Source organism: Coturnix japonica, chromosome 2, assembly GCF_054131305.1.
Source record: "Coturnix japonica strain WE chromosome 2, WE-NBRP24, whole genome shotgun sequence".
Lineage (NCBI taxonomy): Eukaryota > Metazoa > Chordata > Aves > Galliformes > Phasianidae > Coturnix > Coturnix japonica.
In genome coordinates, this window is record NC_140664.1 from 22,156,816 (window position 1) to 22,170,191 (window position 13,376).

At 38.2% G+C, this 13,376-nt stretch overlaps 1 protein-coding gene across 3 annotated transcripts in view; it reads right to left on the minus strand.

The window, feature by feature from the left end:
- SLC26A7 (solute carrier family 26 member 7) overlaps window positions 1-13,376 on the minus strand; it is a 77,923-nt gene that overhangs the window by 3,854 nt on the left and 60,693 nt on the right. For 2 of the 3 annotated variants that reach the window (XM_085537228.1, XM_085537227.1), the window contains 7 exons: window positions 13,091-13,157; window positions 7,905-8,042; window positions 6,124-6,172; window positions 3,015-3,115; window positions 1,671-1,725; window positions 1,479-1,582; window positions 1,238-1,349 (listed from right to left, as the gene is read on the minus strand). In XM_085537228.1, the coding sequence (XP_085393354.1) occupies window positions 1,238-1,349; window positions 1,479-1,582; window positions 1,671-1,725; window positions 3,015-3,115; window positions 6,124-6,172; window positions 7,905-8,042; window positions 13,091-13,157 (626 nt within the window). The remainder of the gene's footprint in view (window positions 1-1,237; window positions 1,350-1,478; window positions 1,583-1,670; window positions 1,726-3,014; window positions 3,116-6,123; window positions 6,173-7,904; window positions 8,043-13,090; window positions 13,158-13,376) is intronic. The other variant, XM_085537229.1, reaches the window with a different exon arrangement.

Sequence of the window (13,376 nt, forward strand, 5' to 3'; positions counted from 1 at the left end):
CCTTTTAGACTGCACCACTTCACTGGTTTGCTTAGGAGGTGATAGAAGCATGTTCTCAGGTCATGGCAAAATGGACTTGAGCTCCTTATTATTTTGAATACTTCTCTTATTCTTTCCATGCCTGGCTCCCATAAAGCGGGAATACCAGCTATCTCACAGGAATGCTAGGAAGGTTACCTGGTGTCTATGAAGAATGCAGACCTTTTAGAACACAACAGTCATTCTAATTCACCTAATCAGGCAGATTATTTTGCAGAGCAACAAAAAGAACTGTTGTAAAGCACTGAAGAGAACATACTTCTCCCAGTTAATCCTCCAGACCAACAGAGCCAAATCACCTTATCTGGATATATCAATGGAAAGTGACCTTTAGTTTTTGGTGGTTTTTGTTTTGTTTTGTTTTGTTTTGTTTTTGTCTAAAGGCAACTCTAATTTTATTAGTAACGTGTGCCAGATCACGGTAAAGGGGAAAAAAGTGAAAACAAAAACTGCAGACCATTATTAGTTTAATGTCCCTTGAATGGGGTTCCAAGAGGAGCTTTACTCTTGTTTGGAATCATAAATACAACCATGGGAAAGCACACTGCTTATAATGCACGCTCAGTTATTGCACTGGGATTACAACAGTAGAATCACCAAAGTTGGAGAAGACCTCTAAGATCATCCAGTCCACCTACCACATTTCGCACTAAACATTACAACAGAAAAGACTCCATTATAAGAAATGCCCTGGTTTGTAGTCTTTTAGCAAGGACTGCAAGACTTATTATTGAACAAATAAATATACGAGCAAATGCACTTTCAGGCCTCAAGCCTCAGTTTCCAAGACAAACTTTCTTCTTCATTTTCCCTCTAGCTCTCCCTTCCACCACATATGCTTCCTCTCTCCTCTTTCCACTAGTGAGCCAGCAGAGCACTCTACACTGCAGGGCAGACATAAGTTGTTAGCTCCAAACAAACCTGCCAAAGATCCAAAAGTGTTTTGGTCAGCACAGTACTCGTCTTCAGTTTATCTCACTTCTCTCTTACCTAGCACAGGTGCAACCTAGGGCCATTTTACTGTGCTAACAGAGATGTGCTGCTTTAAGCAATGTAGGCTGAGGAGCAGAGTGTTGATATGCAGTGTATGACAGAGTAGAAGATAATTTGCCTCACCAAAGGCTGCATTGGTTATTCTGAGATGTCATTACGCTTTCCAATGGAGCATGCACCCAGATTAATGAACAGAACAACACACCTGTGGATCCAGCATAGAAGATGGAGAAGTTACTGCAAAAGGAGAGAAGAGGACAGGAAGCAAGTGCAAGCAGGAAAAACGTGGTAAATGCAATCCAGAGACTGAGGACTGGCTGCAGAGAATACAGATACAATATTTCTGCACAACAGGTTCACTGAATACGTGACATTTCCCCACATGAAAGCTTTATCAAAGCTCAGTGAGCACCCAAGACCTCCCCTACCCCTGCTGTAAGCCTCACCCTGGGAATCTGACTGGCATCGATTGCTGAGGAAACAGACTCAAAGAAGATGGAGTTTTCAGATTCAAGATTTCCACCATACTGCAGTGCTTTAATCAAGGAAGCTGTAGCAAAACAAACAGACGAGGACTGATAAAGTAGCAAGGACACATAAATGTCACAATAATAGTTTTGCTGTAAGTTGATACTTGCCTTTGCAGCATGCGAGCAACACTTCGATGTGTCTATTTTTACAATCCATGTAAATCTATAGGTGTAAAAATGTGAAATTAAGAAGAAAAAAAAAAAGAAAGAAAGAAAGAAAGAAAAAGGGTTTAAAGCACCAACACCATACACAATAAGAACATATTCAAATAGGCAGAGTATGATGTGCTGCTGCTCAGGCTATACTGACAACAGCCACCAGAGAGAGCCCCTCCATAATACAAACACCACCGAACCATGCTGAGCAGGGAAGCATCATTTTCTCCCCGTCCGCAAAGTGCTCTACATCTTTGCTTATAATAAAATCAATATGATAAGAATCTGATTAATAATGTACCCTTTAAAGTAACATTTCTAAGATTTTTTTTCCAGTATGCCCTTTTTTTCTGCAAGTTTCCCCATCTCTTCACGGTAAGATTACCTACCAGCCCCTAAAGTCAAGTATTAGACCTAGGAAACTTTGGAACACGTAGACTCATATACTCATAGAACCCTTAGAGTTGGATGGGACCTTTTAAAGGTCATCTAGTCCAATTTCCAACACTCTGTCAAATAAGTACCACAGCCAGCATGCCACATTCTGCAGCAGTTTGTTCTTTACTCTTTCTCTGAAAATGTGCAGTTTCAGAGACTAGGTATTCAGTAAGCTAGAACTTACATGAAAGCATGAAAAATGAAAATAACTCTAGAAGAAGAGTAGGGCCTCTTTTTGACAGATTAGGAAGCATCCAAAGCAGTCCCTATTGATTCAGTGAGAACAACATCAGTATAAACTATTTTTAAAAGGACCCAGGAGCCTGTTCCACACCAAAAATCCTTCTAACTCCAGCAGCAGTGATGATATTCAGGGAAGGAGTGTAACACGTTGAGCGCGTTCTTCCTATGGGTAACTCAGTTTTGTCATTCGGCCACCTCCATTTATGCCATAGCCAAGGTCGGATTTGTGTCCCACCTGTGGGATGACCTCATTGCAGCCTTCTAGTAACCAAAGGTTGCCTACAAGTGTAGATAAATGGCAGGACAGGGGAAAATGGTTTTAAGTTGAAGGAGGGGAGATTTAGGTTGGATATCAGGGGGAAGATCTTTATTATGAGGGGTGAGGTGCTGGAACAGGCTGAGCAGAGAGGCTGTGCATGCCCCGTCCCTGGAGGTGTTGGCCAGGTTGGATGGCACCCTGGGCTGCCTGGTCCAGTATTAAATGTGGAGGTTGGCAGCTCTGCCTGTGGCAGGAAGGACTGGAGCTCAATTATCCTTGAGGTCCCTTACAACTGTGTATTTATGTGTGTATTTATATATTTTCAACGTACAGAATGCATCTGGTATTACTAATACCTGAAGCAACATGGAGACTCCAGTGTAGTCAAAGAAATTCAGTCCACTGCAGTCCAATATCAAAACACATCGCTCACCCTGACATTGCTGCAGCGACTCACCTGCACATTTGATGGAAGAGAAAATGTTAATAACAAGGGATAAGTCAAGAAATGTGAATAAGAATAATGAAAGTTCAACAAAATGAGCCCAAAATATCATAGTGAAATTTGTCAATTGCATATTGGGATATGCATTAAGCAAACGGCACTGTTTAAAAGCACAAATGAAGTACCATCATTTGGGATGAGGTGATGACAGGCAGAATACATTATAAGCGAGATGTATTAGATAGAAACAGTCTCTTAACGACAAAAAAAGAAGTTCATCTTCACATTTAAATATCTAAATGAGCCTGGCTTGTTTGGGAAAGTTCACATGGGATTCAGAGAGCAAATATCTTTTGCAGATTCTGATTCTGCGTTCATTTCTGTAGCACCTAAACACTTTCTGATGCTTTAACTAAAATTCTCCTATAAGGAAGAAAAGTCTGTAAAGTGGAGTGTTTCGTTTTACCTGTTTTTTGTCTGGTTATTTTTCACATATATGCACTATTATATATTGACACTAGAAAAAAAAAAAGTTAAGATTTGTATAGCTCTTATATTCATTCTTCAACCCCTGGCCACCTCGTGCTTAATCTAAACATATACTATAGTAAGTGTGTCCTGAACTACCACACAGATGATTCCTGGCTTTCATAAAAGGAAGATAAGAAAATAACGTACATCTTATTTACACTGCTCTGTGGACAAATAGCAGCTTTAATATCAGTTATCATAAAACATAAATTCAAAAAAAGGAGAGTTCGTTTGAATGCAAAGATAGGTTAATCGACATGGTTTTGACACAGCAGAGGAAAAGACTTTAAAACCACAAAGAGGTGTAGTATTTCCCTGGTGAGTAGATTTATAATGGTGCTAATTCCTTTCTGACAGGAGTCTGAGAGTCGGAGCTTTTTGGGTTTACACCTCCAGAGCTGTGCTGTCCAAAACACATGAATAAATGCCCTGCAAACAAAATAAGGATTTTCAAAGGAAACCTGCAGCCTGCCATTACTGTAGTGGAAACCTGGGATTTATGGGATCTGCTGGGTTGCTTGCTGTCATTTTTCCTACACACCTCCTTTGTTTCCCAAACAGAAGAACCTTTTATCTCTGCTACTCATTCCTTCACAAAGCACATACACAATTATATCTGCAGGTTCTGAAAGTTTTACTTTAAAAAATGCCCTGGGGTTGATTTTCCCTTTTTGGTTGTTACACTGCTTAGATAAAAGTTAATGTTTGATGATTCAAGAATAGATTTTAATTAAATGTAATTGTACATAACGTACTTCAGAATAGCAGGAAAAATAATAAACAGAAAAGGAAATAAATAGGAAAGGACAGAGGATAACAATACTGATTGCTTTAGCCTAGAAATGTTGCATCCCAGTATAGAGGCTGAGATCACCTTACACATGAACTGCACTTAGCTGGTTTTAGACTGGTACAGTATGAGAAACTTCTAGTATTACACTCAGAAATCTCTTCTCTGACAAACCTTGTGAAGGTCAAGCCACGCTCACACATGTACAAATGCACAAACATTGGCAATACTGGACTTGATCTCACAATACTCTCCCACCCAGCTGGCATCCTGCATTTCAGTGGAGGGTGTGCAGGTAGAAACCTATTGCTTCTCTGAACGACTGGGAAAAGGCAGCAGAAGCTATTTAACACAGTGCTGATATAGACAATGTCAATTCAGTATTCCCTAGAGGTAGAAAGATTTGGAGAAAGCTGCCATGCTTTCCAAAAAAACTGCTGTGCAAATAAGGATTATGTCTTCCCTTCCACTCATTCCTAAAAATTTAAGCCCCTTGTTTTATTATCCTTTGCTATGGATTTTTCTTTTACTTCTTTTCTCTCCAGTTTTTAAGTTCCCATGAAGTGTCACCCTACTCTGCTCAGTACAAGATACAACGATTTGTTCTCATGGAAACCAGAGATGAGGTCTTGTGTTGTCTGTCATTTCTGTAACTTATCCAACTTATCCAAAAGAAGATTGAAATTCATGCTGACAAGACCTTCCAATAGACTTTTCACAAATACAATGCTGTGCACTTATTTACTATTTTACAGTACAGCACTGCACAGTCCTCAAGAGCCATCATCACTACATTACTGCGTGTTGTAGAAAGCATTCTATCGCACCCAAGTAAAGTAAACACTGCAATATCATAAAAATGTCATGAGCCTAGTTAATAAGTGTGAACTGTCAAAAAACAGCCCCCAGATCAGATTCCCTACTGAGGTCTCAATGCTTGTATGTGTTTTAAATAAACACAGCATTTGAATTCCCTCCACAGTGAAGTCATCTGTATAAAGTATCTTCTGCAAAAGGTTGTTGCAGCTGTCCCAGGGGAATGTGCGTGCTCTGGTTTGATTTAAGCCCAATAAATTGTGGGATGAGTAGAATCATCCAGCATAATCCCTAATTGAAAGCAAAGTGTGTAATTCTGTACTGTACTGGTGGCCATAGTGTCACCGATTGTTCAGCTGACATTTATTGTGTTTTTCTCTTCAGTGCCTTCAAAGACCACAATGACATCTCATGATTCTAATCCTGTCCTATCTTTGTTTTGCATACTAATGTTCAAGTCTCACCACAAACTAAAAAAAACAACTCAGGAGCAGAGCTCAACAAAGTAGTTTATTAGGCCTTTGGCAGAAGACCAAGGAAGGTAGCGATGTTCTTAGCGATTCTCCCATTCCATATCAGTATGTATATGGTGGTTCGTGTGAAAGAAGCAGACTCCTATAGAAAATATATTTTCATTGGTTCCTCGCTTTTGAAATCTTAAAAAGTCAGTCAAGAACAGAATAAAACCAGGACCCATTACGTCAAGGTTAATGGAGCTTAACAATTGTTAGCACTCATGCATCACTGAATGCTTGATCTATCTGAAAAAATATAAGTTTCCAGACTATTTGAATTCACCTAGAAATAAATAGAAAAATCTGGAGCTATTTTGCACACTTACATCCATCCTGATTTTAACATAATGTATAGATAACAAACTCACCATGACAACTTCCATTGGAAAATGAGCAGAGTAAAGTGTTCTGCTCACACTGAAATAAAAGCAATGAACAATTAGAATACCAAGGAAAACAAATCCGATGCAGAGTAACCAAAGAAAATCAGTGCTACACAAAAGAATTATGTTTCTCTATATAAAGTATAACTCATTCTCTCCAAAGTCATATCATATGCAACAGTCTTCTGGATATATTTGCTGAGTAAGACTTTTGTTATTCTTCTAAAGCCATATCAAGTAGGTGTCTCCCTTTTTTTTTATTCATTTTTTTTACCCGAAACAACTCAACTCAATCTCTATGATGTCTGGATCCACTTTAAAGCCTATGTGGAGAAGGAGGGCTTAAGAGTGATAGAAAGATGGGAAATATGCTCTTAAAAGGATAAACCAATGATAGAAATTTTACAAGATTATCTTCTGACTCACTTTCCACTGGATAAAATCTCATTTAAATTTTTGTGTGAACAATTCTGACGCATAAACTTATTAACAAGTTACCTTTATCCAGATAAATGCTTTTGTAATCATTTCCTCATCAGTGTTGTCAATATAAGTTTAAAAGAGAAATGCAGCACAGAAACAAAATTCAAAGCACATTTTTTTCACTTCCATTGTGTTATGTAGAAAGACAGTCATTTCACGAAGGTACCAAACACTATACGCAGTACTTCAGGTAGCTGCACTGCCAATTACCTTCTAGAATAAGCAAAGGATAACATCTCCGTCCATAGTAACTTATAAATGAACTTATAAATTGACTTACTAGCTTACTATATCTTATTAAATTAAAAAATAATTAATCCAATGCAAATCTTAATTAACACCTGTCAATTTAGAGGGTTTTTTTAATCAAACTAATCAGTTCAGCTAACAGAACCAAGGGGAAATGCAGCAAAATTTCAGTGCTGAATTTTTGAACAATGAAGAATAGGTATGGGCAACACAGCTCTTCAGCAGGCAACAGCAGAGGTTGTGGGCCACTATGGTCCTTTTCAACCCAGGCCATTCATTGATTCTATGATTATTCAATTCTTTATTAACAAACCATTTAGGAAATGGCTGTGATTTCCTCAGTCCAAGTCATCAAACTGGATGAATTTGGCTACAGTTAGCCTTTTAGCTTATTGTATTTAAATGCTTTCATCGTAGTGATAGAAAAAATGATATGTATTTTTTTTCTCTTCTAGGGAACATTGTAGGAATTTGCAGTAGTTGAGTGCAAATAAACTTGAAAAATGCAATCTTTTCCGGGACATTTTCAAAAAAAAAACACAAGTTATATATATATATATACTAGTATTGGAATTATTTGTAGGTAGAAACTGAAATGAAACATCTACCTCTGTAGAACTCATCTCCATTAAAAAATAAATAAATAAATAAATAAATTTTAATAAAAAGCATTTTATTCAAGTAGAATTTTAGTTACTCATCACTTTCTTGAAGTCACATCATTATCTTAGCCAAGTTATGTAAGGATTGACTAATTCTGAAGAGTTTGGTGTAAGTCCTTTAATGTCTTTTACAGGACAGAGATAACAGAGAAAAAATATTTTCATGTGATTATAAGAAAAAAAAAAATAACTGTATTTACTCTGATTAAAATTAGATTAACTTTATTTAATCCCAAATCAATCATTTGCAATATTACCTTTTTTAAAATAATCTGTTTCAGTATCTGATGCCATTCTCTACGAAATGCAGGGACAGTAATGATGACCTTCAGCATTGTCACCATGATAACTGAAGCATTTAGCACATCCTACCTTGTTTACATCTTCCCATGCCTGGCTGCTTGTGCTATCCTTCTGGATTATCTTCATCAGGTCTGCATGAAACTTTCTGGCATTGAGAAAGACTAATGGGTTGCTGACTGAAACTATCTTCACCTGTTTTAATGATTCCTGTGGAGTGAAATAAACAAAATGCTGCAAAATTTATCTTCGTTTTGGAAATTTATACAAATAAAAGTGATTTCTTTAAAAATCCTGACAATTCCTGTAAATCAACCCAGAATTAACTTTGTGTTGTGAGGATGTTAACAGATAGCCGCCTTGATCAGCTTCCATGCAACTGGACATAAGGAGGAAATAAGTAATCTACAATTATCCATAATTCAAGTTAACACAAAAGCAAAATCACACTCATTACAAAGCACAATACCAAGAACTATCATCAGGCAAATAGGAGGAGCACTGTTTCGGTTGCCATAATCTCTAGACACAGACAAGACGAGGGTTACAGACTAGGAACATCCTCAATTGTGCAAAAATATGTATTGGTAAAAGTAGACTAAATTTGGGATTATACACTGTGTCTGGTCTGGGTAACACAGTGTTAACCTCAGCCACCTTAAGACTATCACAGTACAACAGGGATATTCATAGAAATGAAAAAAGCCAGTACTGACTTCAGTACTGGAGGGAAAAACCACCAGCCCTGCAACCCTGGTTCTCATACCTCCCTGAGCTAGAGCTGAGAATCAATTAACAGATACATCTTATAGCTGAAGCTCCTGTCTGGGAAATCTTCCTGGAGCCACTCTCACCTCACTGAACTCTTCAGCAAGTGTAAATTCTTGATGGTCCCACATGTACCCAGTGGATGCAGACTGAGTCTGAGGGACACATGTTAACGTATCTAGCACACACAGTCAGCAGCACACAAAGAGGTGGATTTATAAAATGCGGTCAAAAGCTAGTAAGAATGTATATGTATATATGTGGATTGCTCTGAAAGTAATGCCTTCTCTTTATTTCCATGTAATCTATAACAAAGAGCACAACAATACTATATAATAGATCAAATTCTTGGCTATAAGTAAATAAATAAATAAATAAAAGAAACAAACAACAAAATCTATTTTTCAATATAGTCACCACAATTATCTATGCATTTGGACCAGTAATGAACAAGAGCCTGCATGATGTACTTGTAAAAAACTGCAGCAGCAGAAGTGACCCATCATTTCACAGATGCTATGACAGTGTAATTCTTAGGAAAACATTGCCCACACAGTCATTGTGCTAACATTAACTGTTTGGTCTCCATAAGTGTTGAGAAAGCATCAGTGAATGTCAATGGGTGCCATGTTTATCTGCATAGAGGAATTTAGTGACACAACTTTGCTTCATATGCACTTCCATGTCAGATGCCATACTGCCCCTCTGCTGCCATCTGTCACACTGCAACAAAATGTAATGGAATACTGGTGGGAAGTTTAAGCCTCTACTATCATAGCACCAACATCAGCCTCTGACACTGTGGGCCAACATAATAAAAGAGGAGGCATTACTTTCAGAGCAGGCCTCATACAAATATATTATATTGGGTATTATCGTCACCAGCTCAATTGACATGCAGCTTTTGTAAGTGGACAGAATTGACCTAATTCTAATCTCTGTTCCTTGGGAAATAATCATATTTCTGTATCATAGATACCAAATACTTGTTCCCTATCACTGTTTGAGACAGACATAATTCATTGTACAGCAGCTCTCACTTGCTTTGGTGTCTTCTGCTTGTATTTCAGACTGAAGAAAGGCATGTTGGCTGTTACAGTCTTCTGCTTTTCCAAGTGTATTATCTTATCTTGTAAAAGATACTACATACACTTACAATGTTATTTGATTATATTCAATTAAATAACTGTATTAAGTTTTTATGCATCTAATGCTGCAAAAGAGGAATAAGAAGGATCATGTACAGCCTGTAAAACTTACCAGCATTTTCAGGAGCATTTTCTAGCCAACTGGCACACAACCAGAGATCTTTAAACAGCCATAATAACTGTACAAATATGGCCCAGTTGGCAAAAACACAGTAGAATTAATTTGCCTTTTAGGCATGTCTTTCATGGAGGCAGGGGATCTCAAGATTATTTGTGGAAGCTCAGAGCATTTTGCAAGAAGATGATGGAACAAGAGGATCCTTGAATCCACAACTGAACATTAAAAGTAAAACAGTAAAAATTCTCAGTAAAAATTCAGTAATTCTGTTTATTTTCACTACTGAAATATTTCTCAGTACCAACAAATAAATAAATAAATAAATAAATAAATAAATCTTATTTATGCAGGTGTCAAATCCCAAAAATGAGCTACTTGTGACAATGAGTAATCTGAAGTAAAAAAAAAAAAAAAAGAGAGAGATTTTGAAAGAGAATATAAGCTCCAAAAGTTTCCTTACAAAAGTCAGAGACGCTTAAAGTTACTTAACTAGGTCATACTCAAACAGAAATGCATTTGACACAGAGATCACTTCTGTAGTCATTCAAAGAAGCATGGGACTGCACTGAAGAAATAATTTTCCCAACAGACCTTCAAGCAAAATAGGACTGGAAATCTTTACCACAAACCACACTAACTATCTCTTTGTTGCAAGCTATTATTCAGACTTCTGGGAACCAGGCAATCTCCTGGACACCACCGCAGCAGCCTTCATACAGACTGAAACATTCCAAACATCCAAAACTGTGGCAGTGAAGCCCAGTCTACATATAATGATTTGTGCAATTAACCTATGAATCTAATTATGGTAAACATCACAACACCAAAATGCCTCAGTCAGTCAAGTGGTAAATCCTAACTGGCAATTAAAATGGTCAAAATTATATGAACCAGGCTCTAAATGAGGGACAAAACAGAGAGCAATACATGGCTGAAAGCAGAAATACTCTGAAATCCCATGCATTCCCTTAAAAACTATCCTACATGGAGATTGGTGTGGAGACAAGTGAGAACTTAGGCACCATCAAGTAGACCAAGTAGAAGATTAAAATAAAAGAAAAATAAAAAGACAGATGTGGAAAGATCAAAGCCTCTAGTGATGAAAAAGGTGAAAGATGTGAAAGACTGAAGCTATAGAATCATAGAATCAAATATCTTTGCAAGAGAAAGGATATCTACTGAAAAACATTCAAGCAGAGGGCAGACTTAGGTATAACCTTTTGTCTAGAATGGGAAACCCAAATCTGGCTTAGTTATTCTTGACTTGGGTTGAGTTCTAGCTCTTGACTTAAGAAGAACAGTTCTAAGAAAAATGCATTTCTTTTTTGTCATGTCCTTGCCCAGAAAGGAAGAAAATGGTCATTATAGGTGGCTTTTTCCCTCTCTCACTCAGAAAGATGCTTACAATTGCCCCTCACACTTTGCAAAGCTCTCTCTGTGCTCGAGTAAGAATTCATTTTAGTGAATGCCTGTGATGCAATTTGTTTCACACAAGCATCTAAACACCCTCTTGATTCTTTTCCACATTAAAGTGCCTTTGCTCCTATTGATGAAATAATCCCTATAAATCCAAAGGCTTTAATGGCAGGGTAGATCATTAAGCTTGCATATTTTTGTGTTTAAAAAGCACTGTTACTTATGTCTAAGCTGTTATTTACCAGAGAAACTTGGATAACTCTAACATTCATACATTAAAAATTACCCTAAATGACTACTGCAACCCAGTGGCTCCATAAATTAAATTAAAAACATTTTTTTATAAATCTTAAAAATATTTTCCTTTATTTGTATAATAAGCTCTTGAGCAATTTGCTTTCTTAACAAAATGTTATTTCCCCAGTGCCTGCAGACATCAGTTTGTTATTATTGGTGGCTGGCATTAATCTTAATGATTAAGAAGCTGCGGAGTAGTTAGCTTAAATAAATAAATAAATAAATAAGTAAAAAGATGCATGGAGATTCATACAAATACTGTGTGAATTGATACAAAAGTAAATACAAAATAAAAGCAGGCAAATCAAATTTTGGTAGCCCATCTCTGACAAAGTTATTCTAACAGTTTCCACAAGAAAGAAAAATGATATAATAATTGACAATTGGGCCAGCCTCAATAACAGTGTTTTGAATTAATGTTTTAGAGTACTCTCCATTCTCATGTCCCTCTCACATTCCATCACTGTTCAGCATGCCAAAACAGTAAAACCACCCAAGTGAAGCTTGGATGTTAAGCCCAAGATAGCTCTGAGAGAAAACTTTTGCCAGAAAAAGAATATATTGAAGAGAGATTCTTAATAATGAGGTAATAACCACTGAACACATTACATTTAACCCTTCACAGTCATTAGGAAAGGAAGGCAGACACTACAGAACCTGCCATGATAGAGAGTTCAGCATGTCCCAGTGATTGGACGCTGTGCTAGAAGAACACATGGTTCCACTCTGCTGTTGGCTACTGATCTAAAGTTTCATTTTGGAGGAGGAAGGTCACCTCTGTGGGTTGTTACCCATCTCTTCTTACCACAGGCTTGACAACAAGCAGCTTGGATGGTAATTGTAATGAAAATGACTAAAAGAATTTAGAACTTCTGGCTGGTAAGTCCAAGGTTGTACAAAGCAAATTCAAACAACAGTCTTCAAGAGAAATGCTTCCATCCATTTATCACATGAGAATAGGCTTGCCTGAGCAGTGAGGTGCACGGGGAGGAGAGGAGAGGAGAGGAGAGGAGAGGAGAGGAGAAGAGAGGAGAGGAGAGGAGAGGAGAGGAGAGGAGAGGAGAGGAGAGGAGAGGAGAGGAGAGGAGAGGAGAGGAGAGGAGAGGAGAGGAGAGGAGAGGAGAGGAGAGGAGAGGAGAGGAGAGGAGAGGAGAGGAGAGGAGAGGAGAGGAGAGGAGAGGAGAGGAGAGGAGAGGAGAGGAGAGGAGAGGAGAGGAGAGGAGAGGAGAGGAGAGGAGAGGAGAGGAGAGAGAGGAGAGGAGAGGAGAGGAGAGGAGAGGAGAGGAGAGGAGAGGAGAGGAGAGGAGAGGAGAGGAGAGGAGAGGAGAGGAGAGGAGAGGAGAGGAGAGGAGAGGAGAGGAGAGGAGAGGAGAGGAGAGGAGAGGAGAGGAGAGGAGAGGAGAGGAGAGGAGAGGAGAGGAGAGGAGAGGAGAGGAGAGGAGAGGAGAGGAGAGGAGAGGAGAGGAGAGGAGAGGAGAGGAGAGGAGAGGAGAGGGTGGAATTTAACTTACACAATTATCTTCAGCTTTGTATTTATATTCCACTTCTTTCATATTTTTCAAATTCAACGTCTTTGCTCTGTAATCAATACATACAGAAAATACGTGACTCAAATCATTAGTAGACTTGAACATAAAGAGCAAGATACCCCAAAACCATAATGTAGAAGTTTAAATGTATGACAATTATTTGATAATCAGAGGGCTGGAGCACCTCCCCTATGGGACAGGCTGAGAGAGCTGGGGCTCTTCAGCCTGGAGAAGTCTCAGGGGGGACCTTACAGCAGCTTTCCAGTAC